The sequence below is a fragment of the Lingula anatina genome, chromosome 2 (genome assembly GCF_051362555.1).
Source record: "Lingula anatina isolate TDL-2025a chromosome 2, LinAna3.0, whole genome shotgun sequence".
NCBI classification, from domain to species: domain Eukaryota; kingdom Metazoa; phylum Brachiopoda; class Lingulata; order Lingulida; family Lingulidae; genus Lingula; species Lingula anatina.
This window is the reverse complement of record NC_141768.1, coordinates 24,680,361-24,700,668: the sequence shown is the minus strand read 5'-3', so window position 1 is coordinate 24,700,668 and position 20,308 is coordinate 24,680,361. Positions and strand designations below refer to the sequence as shown.

Genomic DNA, 20,308 nt, shown 5'->3' with positions numbered 1-20,308 from the left:
ATAATAAGAATGTTCCATCGTATGTTCCGGCCAACTAAAAGTCATTCCTTGTTTTGGTCAGTGGTTTGTGTACAAATGGCGGCTTTTCAAGAACCGTGACACGCTGAAATGAGGACCAAAAAAATTACCGAACATGGATTGATAAGAATGCTGATAAAATAATTGAAAACATGGCCAATGGCACTAGATCAGTGCTACAGGTTGGTAAATCAATTTTATTTTTTGAACGTTTGATACGTTTTTTTACACCATGCTAGGATTAATCTTTCACGTTGTTTATTACAGTAGTTACACTACTACAGTAAACGGTATATAGACTAATACAGTCAAGTTACCATTCAATTTTCAAATTGAGCCGTCCTAACTTGACGAGACCCACCTCACAGGCCAACATTGAGAATAAATTTGGACCCGTTATCTTGTTACATTTTGATTTGTTCCAATGAATTTTTTTCACAATTTTTTTTCACAATAAATAAAGCATAACAAAAATAAATAAATAAATAAATAAAAATAATTAAATAAATAATAGTAATAATAATAAATAAAATGAAATATTAAATTTAAAAAAGTATAAGAAAGCAAGTATTCAGAAAGTTCCTTGTAAATCAGATGTACTCATAGGATGTGTTTGCAGATATGTTGCTTATTATTTGAAGGTTTCCTATCTGAAGATATTCTGTCAAAAAGATTTTAAGTGATACTGACGAGTCACTGTTTGAACTATCCAAGCACAAGAATATGATGTTTTGTACCATTTTTACATCTTTACTTGCATAATGTCGCTCTTATTGACTGTCCAATTATTTAGAATGACATCCACCTTCCTGATATCACAGAATTGGAAAAACATTTTCATTTCATAACATGAGAGAATGGTGCAGTGTTTTGTATTGTGAACTTTATCATATAAGGTACAAACAATTTTATTCTCATATGAAGTTGAAAGATGCCATGGCTTTAACGTACTAGGATAGTTCTAAAGCTCAGATGGAAATCTGGGGTGGCGCCAACACTCGCCAATTTAGCCAAATGCTAAAACTGACTTAAATTGGCTAAAGAAAAAGGGCTTGATTTGACATGTTTTAGCCAAATTATAACCATTTTGATAACAAATTGACAAAAATGTGGTGATTTGGCTAAGCGAAAAAAATTGCTTGCGCTACCCCATTAAATATAACATTAGGTATGCTTCTGATGGATTTTAATTTGAGAGGTTTCATTTTTAAGGTTTTATAAGCCAAAGATAAGAGGCTTTACAGGATAAGAATATGACTTTCAAATTTTTGGACATTTTCTAACCCATGCAGGATGTCTTTAAGTCTGGCACATTCATCTGAATGATGGTGGCATTCTTCTTTCAATCCAACTGCTTTGATTTAATAATTTAATATGTCCATTTAAGTAATGTAAATAGAAGCATATGCTGTACCATACTACCATGATGATGGAATGTACAATTCCTTAGGTTTCTTCAGTCTCATAATTAATCCTCTCAGCAAAATCTGCAGGTAGTTGAGCCTTGTTTATTATGAATATTTTAATGAAGCATTTATTGTAGATAAAGTCATTGTTATCATAATGGGCTCACACTCCTTTACTAGTATGTACAGTTTACATGCTAAATTAAGATATTGCATTTGGAGAAGATAAAATGGGTCACATGTTCTGACAAACAAATACTTTTTAATGAAAAAAAAAAATGAAGAAGTTACATGTAGGAATTGATAAATGGCTAAAACTTTTAGCCAAGTCAGAGTGAAAACAATGATGCTTTTGAAAGAAACCTTGATATTTTTAATCATTTTCATCTTCAGTTGTACTTGGCTTGGGCTAACTCTATCTTGAATGAAGAAGGCCTTCTTATAGAAAACCTGACAGAACTTCAGAATGGTGTTCTTCTCAGCAAGCTTATTGACTGCTTGCATCCAAATGCCAAGTTACAGAGCACTATCAAGGTGAGTTGAAACTAAAAGTAAATTATTACTCGTGGCTTGTTTCACAAAAGAAACTACTTAGAACCAAATGTCGGTCCTTCATTCAAAACCAAATTTTAAGATTATATTTTGATATGTTAACAGTTGTTCACTTAATACATGAAAAGTTGTGCCTGCTACATAAAAGAAATATGTGGTTAATATTTCAGAACAAAAATGCTTTATTTTAGTATACTACTATGTACACATTTATCCTCAATTGAAATAGACTAACTTTAGGGCTTAGTACCTTCTCTTGTTAAACTGGCCACTGTATACATATATCTATCTTTCCATCCTCATATCATTCATCATTCACTATACTGTGAACATGAGTAACTTTGTGTGTTTAGTGCTTTAGAAAGGTTTTGATAAGGGAGTACTGGCTGTGGGATAAACCAGTGTTACTGTTTTATAACACATTATCTGATTGGAAGTTTGCTCAAAGTGCTCCATTGAACTTTATGGCAGCTGTGAACGTGATTGATTGGGTGGAACTTTATTGATAAAGGAAGGGGAGGTCATAACAGCTAGAACTGCAATATTTATGATAGTCTTTCAACAGGAATGAGATTCTTCCTCCTTTTGGTGATTTTCCACTCTAATTGCAAAAAAGGTTTTTGAAAGTTGTTGGTTTTATATAAAATGGTCAAAAGTTGGGGGGGGGGGTGAGGGGAGGGGGAGTCCTTCCTTACAGTTCTCCCTCTCATGATTTTGAGGTAAATTTCTACTGCTGTGATTTTATGAGGGTTTAGTGGTGATAAAGAATGCTTAGCTTGACTGTTTAACAAAGAACTTCTTGTAACCAAATGGCTGCAATATTTTTGCAAATAAGAGGTGTGAAAGAAGTCAATGATATATTTTGTTAAAGAGAATGATCTCTTTCATTTTTCCAAGCCAAGTTGGAATTTGTCTCACATTTGGCTAAAATTTTTAATACTAGTGTGAGATTTGCTATATCAGGACTGTATAACCTCAAATAAAAGTTTAAAAACTGGTCTTCGTAATTTTTGTTTCAATGTCATCTTTTTTGTTTTTCTCCTTTTTTTCATATTTGCCTCGAAGAATAAAGATAAAAAACTGAATATATGTTTTGTATTTTTTCACTCAGAATTCAGGTGACCACTCTCCAATCAATGTTATCCAGAAGATCTTGGTTTACCTTGAAGAGGCTGATATAAAAATTACAGTGACTGGAACAGGTGAGAGAGAGAGAGAGAGAGAGAGAGAGAGAGAGACTGGATAGACCGTTAGATCAAAAGGGGTACTTCATATCCATGCAGAATTCACAAGTGTAAAGTTGAAGCTGTGCATTTTTCAAGCCATTATTCCTGATGTACCCCATATAGTACATATTGTCCAGGCATTATTTTTTTAACATTCACCATCTGTTATAAATTCATTTCAAACTTTTTATATTTGTTTTTAATCAAAACTATTAAATTTCAACTTTTATTTTTAAGGCTCCCATATATCACCTTTCTCTGACCTTAAAAACATTGCAAATTCACAAATGATACAAAAGTCGAGATATCATACCAGTGTAATCACAATGGGCATATTCAACCATCTGGGTTCTTAACTAGACAAATATTAACACTAATACACCTGAATATTTGACTCACTTCATGTCTCATTATGCAAGTCTATTGATGACTGGTGTGCTTAAGTTGAAATCAATAGCTATTATATTAGTCTTTATATTTTGTAATGTTAACTAAGTAAATAGTCTCGCTGCTAGGTGTTATTTGATTATGAGTACAACTGGGTATTGAATCTAGAGTGCTTGTATCCATTTGTTTTAAACTGGTAGAACTTATGTGGATTGATACAAATTTACCAAGGGTGCATAGTGCATAGTACAATTGCAAAAAGGTTTGTTTATATCATGCTTAGTAATGAGACTTAAATATTCCCATGACTCATATATCTTAGACACTGGGGTAAGAAACACATTCACATTGCATTGATTTAATTAAGTTTTGAGTTTGGTACGTTTTTAAGTATACCACCTGGGTTATGTTACTAAATTAATTTTTTGAATTATTGAATTTTTGAAATTTTATGGTAAGAAGGGGGAAGGGTGCATCATTTTTCTAAACAAATTAATTAAAAATCAAACCTTACTACAAATTTATTTCACCAAAGTAGCATACAGACATGGAGGTTCCCTTTATTCAAAATTCTATAAAATTACTTTCTGTTAAGTACCTTTGTAGCATAGCATTTATAAGCTTATGCCATTAATGCTTGAAAGTTTTGTTTTCATGAAGGTCTCAGAAAGTCTTATATTTCAAGCATAAGTTTTCATTTTGATGGTTTGAACAGCTAAGTGTTATTGCTGTTAAATCTGGTAGAATAGGTCAGAAACATCGAAAGTTTGATATTGGGCATATGTGGAGTTGGGCCCAAGACTCCAGTACTAGTACAAAGAATGTAAATGTGAATGTAAAAAAATATACATTGTGCTGGTTGAACTTAATAAGGGACACATTTACAGTCTGTTTGTAACAGTTTAACTTAGTCATGTACTAATTTAGCAGATTATGTTGGGGTTTGTAGCTTGAATAAATTGTTCTCAAAAATAAATAAATATATAATAATAACAAAAATAATGGTAATATAATATTAAAGATATAAGGAGATATATTAGATATGAAAACTTTTGTTGATAGGAAAAGATATGTCTTTACTAGTCTTCTGCCATACTGGTAAAACTTTGGACAATATATAATGTGAGTCAGACTGAGAGGCATGATGTACAAGACCAAGACCAGCAGACAGTTATTGATGTGATTTCTGTGATTTCATCTTGCAAGTTATGACTTAGATTAACTTAATATTGATTGCTGTATGAAAACCTGGGTACTTCCCCTTGTCAGTTCACAGGATTTCAAACCAATATCTAATTTAATAGTGGTGAAATTCTGGGTTACAGCTTCATACATTGTTGTGATAGTACAAATAAGGGTGCATTCCCAGAGATTTAGATCGATCCAGAGATTTAGATTTAGTTTGACCTAACTCCCTGGGGGTTCACGCTAAATTGCAGTCAGCCTAGCGCGCACCATAGGTAATTACCCCCTTACAGCTTTTAGTTGGGGGGACAGACGCTTAAGCCGGCTAAGCTGACAGTAATCTAGTGAGACTCCCCACAGGGATAGATCGATCTAAAATCTTTGGGAATGGGGTCTAAGAAACCAGCGGTGTATTAAAATGAAGAATTTGAACTACTGTAAGTGCATCTAAACATGTGGAATACATGCATTATTCTGTCAGATTATAAACATTAGTTATCATTTCCAGATGTGAATTTGTATTGATTCTTACATAAACAAACACTCTCACCACAAGTTAAGTTTGATACAATACATAACATGTGATATGTTTTTTACTACTGGGTTGCTAGGTACTGCTACATATTATTTTCAGACATTTGTAATATGTTATTCTTATGTTTACGCAATCTCTCTCCACACGTGTACTTTGATATGAAGCAAACGTGATGTGTTGAACTTTTTTTCCAGATAAAGGTGAAAATTGTCAGAAATTTTAAATTATATTTGTTTGTTTCAGATATTGTGAATGGAGACATTAAGTGTATGCTGGATCTTCTCTGGGCAGTCATCCTCCATTTTACCATCCACAGCCCTGGTGAGTTTTCTTCTTAGTTATATGAACTGACATGTATAAATATGATATCAAGAATATATCACTTGTAATACCTTCTTGGAATCATAAATGGTCATTGTAAACATAAAAGTAAAAGGATGGGACTGTGTCAAGAAAATGTTCTGTAGCTCAATTTCTGCAGATCATGTTTTTTTTTCCTTGAAATTCAAAAGAGTGTAGGTCTGTTTATTTATTTATTATTTTTTCTGTACTAGTTTATTATAGAATCAATTATTATGCTAATTTAGGATCTTTTTCATTTTATTTTTGCTGCATGAATTTGTAAACAGAACGAAGTGCTTATCAGAGAACCCTGAAGATTGGCCAAAAGTTGGTGCTGGATTGGTGCAAGTCACTACTTCCAGAGAAGACCTTTGATCAACAGCAAAGTTTTGCTCAAACGTAAGTTTTTTTCCTTTTCATTATCTCACGTCTCAAAAAATTCTAACAGTGGTCATTGTTGCATCACTGCAACCACCTATCCCTCCTCTCTCTCTCTCTCTCTCTCAAAGAATTGGTGCAGTTTGGACATTCTTCCCTGTAACATTGTCACATGTGGTACTGTGCATTCATATGTGTGCCTGCAGCCTCTACACAAACATAAGCATTATATTATTCATCAAAGTACTGGTCTATTCAATCACTGTGACATGGAGGTCCAATGTTATCAATTTGGAACATTATATGATGGAACCTCTGACATTTTCACTACTCTGATGCCAGAAATTATGGAAGAAAATATGATTAATTATTTGCCACAAGCAGCAAGATGATTTTAATATGTAATTGATCTGCACTTCCGCGCAGAGCACCCTGAGATTGAGAGTTGGCTGGTCACTCTGTTACTGGAAATGACTGGTGATAGAGATGAGTTTTCATTGACCTCCTATACTCAGGTTGATGCAGAAACACTTGTGCATATATTTCTTGAATACATAATAACATCAGTCACTGTGTTCTGAGGGCAGGTGTGGCTTTATTTTATATATGATTATATCAGTTATATTAATGCGTGTGTCAGACTGATAACTACCTTATTTTAGTAAGCTTTTAAGATTTACCTGGGATTGAAGTAGATTTTAAATTGTAGTTGTAAAGTTAAGATTAGGCTCTAGTTTCGTCGTGAAACAAGGCCCAGTTATAGATTTATTCCTTTAATATATTGTTATTATACCCGTTATATTGGCTTGAGATGTTCATAAGATAAATCTTGCCTGGAATGCTAAACATTACACCTTAACAATAATTTTCCAACAAAAATCAATAATGTTATCATGGATGTTATATGTGCATGGGTAAAACTACTCCAAAATGGTCTGTGTTTTTTTAAAGATTAATCTATAAAAACATGTTTATTCAATGGAAGGCATACCATTTAACCTAGGTAACAAACATTAAAAGCTGGCGGAATTCAAACTCAGCAGGTTAAAGAAAGTGCTTTTTGAGATAATTGTCAATTTGCATAACTTATTAGGTGTGACAGCCACAACAAGCAAAGACAGCACAAAGCATGAATAGGGTCAATTTTAACGTTTCTCTGTATATCGCACCATATTAAGTTTAACCTGCTGGTGTTTGGTAAATGTCTTAATTTTCAGACTGGTAGATATGGGACACAAATTTTTACTGAACATTGTTATTTCTCATATAGCAGAATCTACTACAGTAACAATAAGTATTGCATTGTATGGTATGATATGATCTAATATGATGTATATGTAAATATATTTATATTTTTCATTAATGAACTTTTTTTCTTCTGGTAATGTTTTGGATAATGTGTTGTGGACAAATTTAATGTCTATAATGTATAGTCCAGTCTGTAGACAGACAACAATCTGACTTATTGCACATTGTATATTTAACTCTACTCATATTGACATGTTAAAAATTATATGATATAATTTACTGTAGATGTTCCATATAATATTCAATTTTTATTAACATTTATATTGTTTGATGTTCCAGTCTGTGTAAAGAAAACACCCTGACCCAACTACTAGAGAAGGTGTGTATTGTAGAGGGCAGTTTGGACAATACTGGACACTTGACCAATGCTATTTTAGCTGCAGAGGAGCAACTGGGAGTCAGCAAGAATATTATCAGGTAAGTCTTATCTTAAAGATTTTCTCTTCACTTCTCCTTTTGAATCATTTTTCAGTGCATTTCAGTGGTTTTATTTATTCAGCTGTTATGTAGTTTGAAACTTCTAGATTTTGATTGAACAGAAAAGAATGATTAAGATAATTGGAAAATTGAATAAATAAATATAAATATGTGAAATTCTGTATTAATGCTTTTAAACTTTCCATATCAAACCTTTGCAAACATAGGGACTAATATGTTCCTACTCCATGTTGGTTAACATCAATGCATTTTGCAAGTTTGCATAATAGAGCTTCCTTTAGGTGCTGAAAACTTGTTTTAAGCCTGCATAATGGGGGAATTGTCCTGATATCAGTTATATGATATGATTAATCTGAGTTTATTCAAACCTGACATTCTAAAAAATATTTTCAGCCCAGCAGATGTGTTGGACTCCACAGTGGATGAACATGCATTACTCATATATGTGGCTCTGTTAAAAAGAAAGGTATGCACCTGAATATTAAAAGTACTTTTTGCAATATAGATAATTTCACGGAGAAATTTTTCACACATAACTGAGCAGAATCTAATATTTTGAAAACAATTAAAATGTTTCTAAACTTAATAATGGAACCTGAGGGAAACATGTTTAATTCTGCATAGCATTTATGCAAATGGTGTTCACAACTGTTATTTAGGCTTGTATTAAGTATATGCTTAGTTCCTTTTGATAACTATACTGTGTGACAAAGATAGACATTTTTTCTGTTGTTTATGCTCTGCTTGTAGATACGATTTAAGTTATGAAAAGTAAAGCTACTACCACTACTATGACCATGTAGAATAATGATAAAAGAAGTGATAAATCTTATGGTAATATTTGAAGTAACATAGAAAGCCAACACAGAAGCCCAATAATTCTAAAATGTAATATTAAAAGCTGAATAAAATATCATTATTAATATTATTAATTTAATATGACTATGTACATGTATGAATATTAGACAGGAAATTGCTATAAGCAAGTTTTAGTAGTTCTGCTACACGAGGATTAAGGAAAGTAGATACCCCAGGTTGTGAACATTAAGAGTCAGACTGCATAATTAAGGTGAATGACCTCGTTTATTGAAAGTAACACCACGTTTAGTTGTGATGCAGACTTGATGCTGTGTCAGGTTTATGGTAATCATGCATGTGCTGGAATATCTGGAGTCCTGGCAGTGTTTGTAGTGAGGTCCTGGTAAACCAGTCAATGTGTGTGGTATTCTAGGACATAAAAAAAAGCTTGAAATCCAGTTTCAATAAGCTGTGTTAAAATTATTCACAGTAGCAGAAAAAAAAATACTTTTTTTTTAAATTGAACAGCAGCATATTTAAGATCTTTTTCTGAAAAATCAAAATATGCAATGAGTCGAGCTGTGTGTGCACTGCTTTAACACCTCTTTTTTTATTTATTAAAATTCATTATATTAATAATAGTGTTCCTTTCCTTTAAGGTCCAGCTGCAGGCAGAGGGAAGACCAGTGGACAGCTTTCTTGTGACCTCCAGGAAAAATACATTCAAAGTAAGTTATGATGATAAGGTACAGTATGATAGCACCAGTTCATGTGTAAACACATATAGACACACACCTCCAGCAGTATTCTCAGGCTCACTGTGTTCTACATATTTCTAGATATGTACTGTCTATTAATATAAAAACCCATGCAAATCTCTGAAACTCTTTGATTAGAAACATGGCAAAGCTCCTGAGACATTTTATTAGGATAGCTCTTTGGTCTTTTTTAAATCAGATTTAAGTATTTTAATCCAACCATGATACAGAAGTTTATTAAAATGAAATGCTAATTTAACCTTTTTACCATGAATATCTTTTTGGTCTTCTTTATTTCAGATAAAAGAATATTACCCATGCAAAAGTTTATTACTGAAACGCTAGAACAACTGTCTCAATTAAAATATCATTTTGGTATTCTCCTAAGCAGATTCCGATATTTGAATTGAACCAAGGTACAAAGGTACAACTGAAATCTTAATCCAAACACCTGTATTTCAGGACGTAGATGGCAGGCTGTCTGCCCACCTGACCCCCCACAAGGTGGCCTATAACAGTCCTATTAAGTTATTAATGGAACAGCAGGCACAATCACAGGCTGCCATACAGGTAAAGTGGCACTTTTATGTAGTTATACCAGTAACACTTAGATAGATGGCAGCTCTAGTAGAAAGTTGTAGAGGTTGGTTTGGGAGGGGGAGGTGTGACTTTTAATTAAACTTAGTTGAATATCTCACACCCCAATTATTTTGATTATTGATGGATTTGTAGCAATGTCCTTTTATTTTGTTATGAGTTCTAGTTTTATAGCACAGACCTCTTAAGCCAACCCTGAAGTCTAATAATCAAATGGTGATAGTTGCCTTATTTTAGCTAAAAATCTTGGTTGTGTTTCCCAGAATCTTCTTTCACTGCCTCATTTTAAGAGGTATTTTAAAGGATTTTCACTTTCACTGTTTTTGTAGTTTTCACAATTTTGATTTTTACAGATTGAATCCATAATTTGTTTACTCAAAGTTAGTCTTCTTGTAGCTTTTTTTTTCACACAGTAGCACAGTATGTATAGTTTCCTGTGCTCACTTAGGCATGAAACTTTTTGATCAATTACCGGAATGATACAAACCAAATCAAATTTTGATCTACATAGTTCCTGTTAACAAGAAAATGCTTTGAATGTTTCGAAGGCCAACGAAAATATGTTCAGCATTTAGCTGAAATTCATTATGCTGAGTGAGTGAGCACAGGTTTTATTAGATTTCAGACCAGTAAGTGTGTCTATTTCACTCTGTTCACAGTGCACATTTCTCTTTCTCCTCATTTTCCTCTGCCAGGCCTTACAGGAGCAGTTATACCAGTTTGATCTCTTCAGGATGGACTCCATTAGAGCTTTTGGACTGGAAGTAAGTGGTAGATGATGATGGTGGTGATGTGTGGCGTGACTCAAAAATCAGGGTGTTATACGCTGACTGTTTTCTTGGTCTGAGGAAATGACTACTGCTTTGAGATCAGAAATGTTTATCTAAAATAAGATATGTTGTTTTTTTCTTCAGACAATGAAAAAGATGTATAGATGCACAGGAAGTATGATTTTTCTTTGTCCAGATTTCAGATATTATATATGATTGCATATATTGTAATGACATAGAGAAAAAAGGTTTCAACATTATTTAAAACCTGTTTTACTATTGTTAAAATTTAAACCAACCTGCAAACACATGCCTTTTTCTCTTCTCAATCAAAATTTGCTGAAGATTAAAGAAAACACATAAACTCAGCTGAAAGTCTTTTATCTCCTCATCCAGCCATCAGAACCACCTCCGGTGAGTGTCTCGTCTAATGAGTCAGGTTACAATGAGACAGACCACACTGCCAGTCACCCCAGCCAGCCCGCCCCAGGGAGTGAGGGAAGCCTGGCTGAGACCCAGACAGCAACACAATGTGTGATGAATGGGCAACTTGATGTGGAGGAGGAGGAGGATCAGGGGCAGAGCATTGGGGAAGGTATAGTTTTGAAGATCAGCAGACATAAAGCCTAGAGAATATATACAATATTTTTAATCTTTAATTTTTTTAATCTCCTACTAAGTATGTTTTTCATTTATTTTAATTATGAATTTTTTAATGATTACAAAATTTGGAATAAAAAAAGGTTATGACTTATTATTTTTTAAGTGGCATTAAAAAGCTGTTGTAGTTTCTCACCTAATGTGACAGGTTTTCTTGGCTTCTATTAACAGGTGCCCCCCATACCATGTCCAGCATGTCCAGTAGCCTAGAGTCCACCACATTAAGGTCCAGTCTGTTTAACGATGACAGGGACATGATGGACGTTGTTGTCCTTCCTCCAGACAACCCCCGCATAGGAACAGCCAGGACCAACAGCACTTCAGAGTGGATGTCCACCTCCCCCAACTCTCTGTTCAACTCCACCACTGAGAGAATGTTCCAACATCAGTGGGCAGCAACCTCTCATGGGCACAGTTCACTAGACGCACACTCAAATAGGGAGAATATAAACAAGGAGAGACTGTCCAAGGGGAAGGAGTTTAATTCCACTCCAGATCTAAGTGGATCAGATGAGGTCCAAAACGGCTACCTGTCAGACGACATCTCTGACTCTGTCCAAGGAAAGATGGCGAATCACCTCAGAAAATCACATTCTGTCGAAATGGTAAATCGTGGAGTATCATCACCAGATAGTGTAGGCCGGCCACCTCTGGGGCGCCCCAGGTCAGAGACCCGTCTCTCCTCTCCATCCTTACCCAGAAGCACACCCAAGAGGTCCAACACTCCAACCTCCTTTCTGATGTGCTCTCCAGGCAGTGATGAGCTGTTACAGCTACTGGAGAACATCGGCAGGGAGAGCAGCAACCTGAAGTCTGAGCTGGAAAAGGCCAGAAACAGGGAAGGAGAGCTTCTGATGGAGATGAAGAAGGCACAGGGGAAGGACAGTGAGGAGATGTCTGCCAGGCTGGCTCAAGAGATAGAGGTGCTGCGTAGTGAGAACAAAGAACTCTACAGACAAGCCTCCTCTGCCAGCAGTTCCAACAAACAGTATCAGAAAATGATTGAAGACCTACAACAAAAGGTTCACAATCTCCAGAAGAAATCCTCTATGCTGGAAAAACAGGAGAAGCAGCACCCACAGGTGGATGCCATTCCGAATGGAAAAGACTTCATGAAACCCATGTCCACTAAGGGTCAAGTAGGTCAAGGCAGAGGTGGAATGCTGGTTGGTAAAATTATGATGGTCAGTGAGAAGGGAGTGAATACTGACCAGGACAAAATGAGTGTCCAATCAGTTACAACTGGTCAGCAAACAGAGCTTGTGGCCTCATCACAGCATGTCACCACACAGACTGACCTTTATGTGGGTCAAGGGCTATTTGGCAATGAACCTGTGACAGTTTTCCCAGTCCAGCATGCCATTACTCAGACTAACCTTCACGTAGGTCAAGGCCATCTTGGCAATGAATTTGTGACACTTTCCCCAGTGCAGCATGCCATGACTCAGACAGAAGAAAGAACTGCAACAGAAGGTGCTGGGGCACCTGTTAGTCCAAGTAACCAATTGTCACAGGATGGTGCCTCTGGTGACCCCTTAGATATGGATGATCTAGGACCTCATGGTCCCTTGAGGAGCATTGGTAATGTCAGTGATGTGAAGGAGCTACAGAGAAGTCTTGCCAGTGCCACACTGGAGAATGAGCTACTCCAGTCTAAACTGACCAAGACAAACACTGAAATGTCATCCAAAATCACTGAGATAAACAACCTACTCCAAGAGTGTCGAGCAGAGCTGACATCTGTGAAAGAAAAGAACAAAGAGCTGAGGAGCAATGCAGAAACTCATGACATGAAGATGGAGGCTCTCGTTGCACAAGTGAAGACATTAGAGAATTCTGCTTCATCAAGTCAGAAAGACAATGAAAAACTGAACAGACAGCTGAATGAAGCCCTGGCAACCATTAGGAGTCAGCTAAGTAGTCCTGTGGCAAACACTGCAATGTTGGAAAAAGAAGCTGCTTTTTTGAGAGAAAAACTTTCGTTAGTTGAAGAGGAGAGGAATAATCTGAGACATGTGAGTGGAAAAGAACAACTTTGTTTTACATTTGTTTTTATTCTTGCTAGCTGATTTATTCAGTTAGATTATTTAATACTTTTTCTCTTAATTTGTTGGATTTTGTTTTTAAGTTTCTTCTGTTTTATTTTATTTGAATTTATTTATTTATTTATTTTTTTTTTTTGACAAAATTTCAATGTTAAAAGAGTGTAACTATTTCATTGCAGGAACTAAGTTGGATCCGCCACCACAACAGCACTGCACATGACACCACCAGGTGGCCACAAGACTCCACTAGCCAAGACAACCCTGGGACTATGGAGCTGGCACTTGAACCAGCCACTGAGAAGCAGGAACTCCTCACAGAACTAGATATGCTCAAAGATGACTTTGAATACATGAAAAGAGACATGGAGCAGGTTCAGAGGAGTTTTGATCATCCTTCTAGTCACACAACTGACCAGCGGTCATCAGACCATTATACATACCCACGCTCAACAAATCGCCTTTCTCTTGCCAAACCGCACACTGCCCATGACAGACACCCGGCCATCACTAATGCCAACATGACACCAGGAAATAAAGGTGAAGTTGTGAAAAATCTGGGCGACTTAAACGTCAAAGTTACAATTAAATTAGATGAGAATTTGAGAAAGGACCCTGTTGGAGAGAACCCCCAGGATCACCCGCGTCACTCACGGAGAGAGCCTGTGACATCCACGCCAAAACACCTGGCACAGACAGCAGCTTGGGTGGAGACACTTCCTGTCGGCCAAAGGGAACATCTAGAAGCTTTGACGCCACTGACTCCAGACACTCATGAAGGTTTACGTAAACTGCCTCCTGAAAAAAGGGAAGGTTCAAATTATTCAACACCTGTGAAAAAAGAGGGCTCACTTACATTAACACCTGAGAAGTGGAATAACGCCCAGTCACAGTCGGTGGTGCCCAGATTGAATTTTGACAGCGGCCATGATGAGTCAAGGTCAGGTGCTCCATTGTTAGGTACTCCACAGAGTAGCAATACCAGCAGCTCTAGCCGTGTATCTGGTGGTACAGCCATCCACATGGGGGAGCCACTGATGGCAAGCAGTCCTTCCAGGGCTGTATCTGATGATCGACAAACAAGGGACATGGAACATGGGAAAGAGCACCCAGGACGCAGGACAGAACATGTGGGTCACAGGACAGAACACCTGGCACACGGGATAAAGTTTGAAAACAGGCACAAGGAAGCACCGGAACATACATGTAGTACAGCCTCAGAGACCAGACACAAAGAAGACATAGGACAAAGAAATGAGTACATTGCACCTGCAAGGACTATAGACAGGAGGTTTGAAGATGGAAGGTCTAAAGGAGCTAAGGATCACAGGCAAGCAGCCCTCCAATCTGACATAGAACAGAGGCTATACTACCAAACCAGGGCCAGTCAAGCTGGTCACAAGGAGCACCAGGACACAAGAGCTGCTCCAGTACAATCCAGGGCACCTGTAGTCCACCAGAGGTCTCCACTGTATTCTTCATCCAAGCCTCATGAAAGTGCTGACAGGGGTCGGTCTTCTCTTCCTCAAAGTAAGGACCAAAGTAGGCAGGTTGGCTATGAGAGAGCATCTGAAACTGGCTCAGTCCCCTTTAGATCCCCAACACAGCATGGGGCTAATATGAGAGACTTGTATCATAATCCATATCACCATGGGAAGGATGGTGAGGCTCAAAGAGGGGGTATTTACGTTTCGAAGACTACTGTTTCTAGCAGTCGCCAGGAGAATAGACACAGCCCAGGGGGTGGATTGATACGAGAGACTGTGGCGCAGAGGATGGAGGTGAGAGAATTCTCACAGCTGGAGCCAGAAGCTGTCACATCAGAGGAGGAGTATAAAGAGTTGCCAAGGTCTAAATACACCAAAGGTAGCAAGAACCCAGATAGGCCTGGTTTTCGGGATCAAGTGAATAGTAAAAGGGAAGATAAATCAAGAGATGTAGATGGCAAAAAGCAAAGTGATTATCAGGCCCCTGAACTGGAACAAAGGGGAAGGTCACCAAGGTCACCCCCAAGGTGGATGAGAACCAGAGGTGTGGGATCCCCGCCGCTGAGACACAGAAGTGACAGTCATCAGCGCCCTCTAGGGAGGAGCAGGTCTCTGACTAATACAAGGGTTTCGAGTCCCCAGGGGCCAGGAAGGCCCCAGGGTAGCCCCCTTACCAATCCTGACACCACAATGACCGTATCAGAGTTAGATTCTTCTCAGTATTCATTCAGTCAGCATTTTCTGGAGGAAGTAGATAAGAAATATGGACTGGGGGACAAAAACAAGACCAGAAATCCCAGGAGAGTCAGTCAGACTTCAGCACCACAGAACAGCACCTACAGCTTCAGCCATCTTGATGGCAGTCGGCACAGTTTGGATGACAGTCAGAGGCAGGCTGCTGAAGCCATTGAGAAGAAGTATTTGAACTCATCGCCAACTGCTGGTGACAGACATCTGTCTCCCTTCAGAGGATCTGGGGATAGACACCTGTCGCCATCTGGTGGATTTGGTGACAGGCACACCAGTGGTGCCAGCTTTGACACCAGTATTGATAAGTATTACCAGGTCAGAGATACCAGCAAGAGGTCAGTTGAGGGTCAGGAAAAGGTCAACAGGTCAACTGATGGTGCTACTGAGTCCACTCTGAACCAAAGTTTTGCAGTTCGTGACCTCAGCATGGAATTTGAGCAAGTATCAAAAAGGTATCTGTGTATGTGCATGTCTGCTTGCCTGTGTATATACATATCACTGTGTAAGCTCAATTGTTTATTTTGGTATATTAATTTATTTGACAACTGATTTTGTAATTAATGAAGATATTATGGATGTGCTCAAAATGTTCATTACATTTTTTTTCAAGATGTATTAATTGAAAGTCATCTTCCAGGGACACAGAGCCTAACAAGTTGTCCCCAGAGGAGAGAAGATACGCTGATAAGCTGATAGACAAGTACCTCACACAAGCTACAGGCCTGCCTCCTCCCAAGCCTTATGACAGGACTTATGGGGCCAGTGAGGGCTCAACTACTGGGCAGAGGCCACTAAATGCTTGCCAGGAGGCATACAGTAGCAGTGAGCATTTGCCTAATAGGCAGGCGCCACCAAATTCTCATCAGAGGGAGTATGGTAGCAGTGGGCAGCAGCAGATGTCTGTTACCAATGACCACTGGAGCGTGAACATAAAAAATTCTTCTGACCAAAGAAGAGATAGGTAGATAAGAATATGGGTTTGAAATTTTAATTTAAGACTATTCTGCTTTTCTTTAGTGTGGCAATTTAATAGATCAATTATTTTGAAACTGTTATTTTACATTACAAGTTCAATGGACATGTAATTGTTTTCTTTAATGGCAGTTTATGAAATGATTTATCATTGTCCTTTGAATTTTTAAAAATAATTAAAGCATAATGCAAGGTATTTTCATGTTATTACAAATTTAACTGTAGTTTAACATAATTATTTATAGTGTGATATTAATTTTTTGGAAAAAATTAGTGAAGTACACACACACACAAAAGAATCTTTATCCAGGTCTAGGTTTTCAGCTTAGCTAATTTTAGTATTTTCCTCATCTTCAGTATTCTGACTATAATATAGCTTACTTATTGTAAAATGTACAATCATTAATAATCAAAATGAATAGACATGTAAATAAATAGATATGACATTTATTTTACAGAGGTCTGGAGCACAGTGGTGTGGTTAGTGCAGTTGACTTGGGAGAGATGGACTCTGACTTTTCTGGTATAGACAGTGGTCAGTTTGAGCCCTACCCTACACTGCCCGAGCCTGTCCGCCGCCCAAGATTGTACAGTAATACTACGGAGGAAGACTCCATTAGTACCTCTGTGAGTGACCACCACACTGCCACTGTTATCACAGTCAAAATAAGGTCCAAAAATAATAAGAGGAGAAAGAAAAGGATATGATTCTTAATTTTAGACTTTACTTTTTAAACCAGCTCCTTTTCCTTTTCCTTTTTATATTCATTATAACCATGACAAAGCCAAAGAACCATAACGCGGAGAAAGAAAAAGATGTGATTTGTCACTTAAGATTTTTTTCAAAAAAATCTGCTTTTTCTTTCTTTTCTGTTACTTGGTAACTTGAAATGATAGTGTACAGGGTTTTCATTGCGTTGAATCTTCATATTTTCGTTTTTTAGGTAGATAACCTGTAGTAAAATATATTATAATGAAATTTGTTATTGGAATTTTGTAATTGAATTATTATCCCAATTGCATATTAAAGAAAAAAATGCAAGTTGTGCATATAGCAGTTCATTCAGCCTTAGCCATGCAAAAAAAGGGTGATCTGAAGAAAGTGTATTTAGTTGGAATATAAAAATTAGAATTTTATTCGAATTTTGTAGTTGGATAGTTGGTAGGAAATAATATCATTAAGAAGGCTGTTATTTTTTTCTGTAACCCTGTACACAGTCACTTCAGTACCATTTCTCTTTGTTGTGAATTTTTTTTCTTGCTGAGATAGTTGTAGTATGTTTACTTGCATAGTTTTTCTAGATGAAAAGTTATTTTTTTAGTATTCTTGCTTCTTTTTATATGTATTACAAATACACTTTTAATTTGCCATTACTCTTTAGAATTTCTTTGATTTTTTAAAAAATATTAATTGCCTCTCAATGAAAGTCACTGGCATTCAGTCATAGCTTCTATCAACAAAACTGCTGGATTTGGTGTGTATGCTTTTATGGTAGACCATTTTTGGGATAGATTTGATCTGAATTAAATGTTTTGTTTTCATTTTTTCACAGGGCTCCACCTGGCTTAACATTGAAATAGCAAAACTTCACAACGACGGCTTCTAATCACCTTCTGTCATTCCTCAGTCACTCAGTTGTTACATTAGGTGGCAGCGGTGGGATGCTACTGATCACTTCTGGGACTCACTTCTTTCCTTTCACCTACTGCTTGATGCTTTAGTCCAGTCACATAGGGATGGTTTCAAGTTAGGAAATAACATTAGCAAAAATACTCTGTTTGAAAAACATTTTCTTTTCTGCTGCTTTTTAGTAACTGGAAAATGTTGTTTTGGTGTCAATGTACATAAATCCGAAATGTGGCTTAGGTCCCATGTAAAACATGGCTAAGGTCCCTTGTAAAATGTATAGAACTGAAAAGATATATATGGCTTTTATAGGATGTTAGTTAAATGTTATAAATCAGTGTCATGGGTCCATTCCAAAGTGCTAGTCATTTTTGAATGATGTGGTTTCAGTAACTGTAACCTTATTTAGAATAACATGTCCGTCCATCTAAGAACGAATTGTAGATAAATGAGCTTCTCTGTTGCAGTAGAAAGAACAAGACTAGATCTCCTACTTTTGTTGACTTATCGTTTTTTTTTTTCTTAATTTTTTATTACCTTCTGTTATTACTATACTTGAATTAGTGTGTGCTTTTTTCTTCCAAAGATTGGTTAATTTTAACATTGTGTGACAATCTGTATGTTATACCTTGTACTGTAGTCTGTTGCAGATAAATATTCCAAATCGTGATTATATCTTATTTAATCCATTTTAAGTGTAATTTTGCCTTCATATTGTATCATGGCGTGGCACTTTACCTTTGTTATGATTTTTTTTCTTTTTGTACATCAGTTATTGTGTCGTACAGCTTTTTATGAATATATGGTACAAGGAAAATGATACGGTTTGTATATGTAAAAGTCTTGATATCAAGTTGAATACTCCCTGCAGTATATGTGCCACATAGTTTCTCTCCTAGATGTTGTAATGTTTTTGAACTGTTTATTTTATTTACAAGTATTTGCTAGCTGGCAAAACAAGCATAGAACTGGCCATTGGTGTTGATGCACAGCTTTTTTGTGCTGAAAATCCCTTTTTAAGGAATCTTTATAAAGGCGTGTAGGAATTTTTTATGGAATTTCCAGGTTTCATTTATAGTATAATCACTGGTTGATAAACGAAATTTGCGAGATATTTAGATTACATGTAGTTGGTTTGCTAGTTTATGTAAACATATCAGTGAACTGGTAATTATGCAGTAAAAAGACATTCCTCTGTGGGCACAATGCCCTGGCAGAAATTTTAAGAATTCCCTACAGAGAGGATGAATAAGTTTTAAATTTACATGAAGTATTGTTATTAAAACAGGTCCCAGAAGAAATATTTAATGTTTCTTTGATCAGTTAAAACTATATGTACTTTTACTTGCATGTAAACATATCATAGTGACTAACTTAGCAATGTGATCAGCAAAGATGAGGTGGGCAATATACAAATAAAATAAATAGAATAATTGTTAATAATAAATTAAGCTTAATAATATAGTTTTACATAGGTCTGTAGATAGAAGCATTGTAATCCAGTCACTGGGTCACTTTTTCAATGTTTAGTTTTTTGAGTATGATCTGGGAACCAAATTGTTCCCTTTGGAGGATTTATTTATTTTTTATGTATGAAAAAAAGGGGGTTATAAAGTTGGTAGATTATGTACGAGAGCTTCAAGATGGGGAAATATTCTAGGGAGATTGGGAGGGGGGGGTCCTTACAAATTAGTAAACTCTGTGCCTAATCCTAATAAAAATGCAACATCAGGTGCTTTTTGAGAGTTCTACAACTACATGATGTAGCTAAGAATTATTATAATGTCATTTTATTATATGTGATACACTTATATTTAAGGATTTAGTTTGATTTTTCAATAGTTGTCTTTCTACACTCATTAGGAAACTATGGATTGCACTTTTCATGCCCGCAGTAATTTACTGCATATCCTATTTTATGATAATAATATTATATTCCTCTTTATAGCAGTGTTTCTATTTATATTATTTTTTAGAATGGGTAAAAACTGGCATCTGACACCCATATCTTTCTTAAATTGCCACAAACTTTTTTTTCTAACAAATATCATAATCAGTATCACTGTCAATCC

At 36.3% G+C, this 20,308-nt stretch overlaps 1 protein-coding gene across 3 annotated transcripts; it reads left to right on the top strand.

The window, feature by feature from the left end:
• The first annotated feature begins 37 nt into the window (after positions 1–37).
• Positions 38–20,181, top strand: LOC106157590 (uncharacterized). 3 transcript variants are annotated; one of them, XM_087004005.1, is made up of 16 exons: positions 38–200; positions 1,818–1,958; positions 3,088–3,178; positions 5,553–5,630; positions 5,939–6,050; positions 7,617–7,754; positions 8,169–8,241; positions 9,233–9,301; positions 9,794–9,901; positions 10,624–10,692; positions 11,095–11,293; positions 11,530–13,373; positions 13,583–16,089; positions 16,275–16,598; positions 17,068–17,236; positions 18,163–20,181. In XM_087004005.1, exons 1-16 carry the CDS (start codon positions 171–173, stop codon positions 18,214–18,216), a joined length of 6,006 nt encoding a protein of 2,001 aa, XP_086860131.1. In that variant the 5' UTR covers positions 38–170; the 3' UTR covers positions 18,217–20,181. The 3 variants fall into 3 exon arrangements, with proteins under 3 accessions (XP_086860131.1, XP_086860132.1, XP_086860133.1); XM_087004006.1 differs by lacking the exon at positions 10,624–10,692; XM_087004007.1 differs by lacking the exons at positions 38–200; positions 1,818–1,958; positions 3,088–3,178 and adding an exon at positions 3,726–3,851.
• Positions 20,182–20,308: the final 127 nt, after the last annotated feature.

Bases quoted from the DNA above. Each gene is read 5' to 3' on its own strand.
- LOC106157590 (XM_087004005.1), top strand. From the start codon at position 171: ATGGCCAATGGCACTAGATCAGTGCTACAG. The intron at 9,902-10,623 runs GTAAAGTGGCAC...TTCCTCTGCCAG, and splicing joins AATCACAGGCTGCCATACAG to GCCTTACAGGAGCAGTTATA. The intron at 10,693-11,094 runs GTAAGTGGTAGA...CTCCTCATCCAG, and splicing joins TTAGAGCTTTTGGACTGGAA to CCATCAGAACCACCTCCGGT.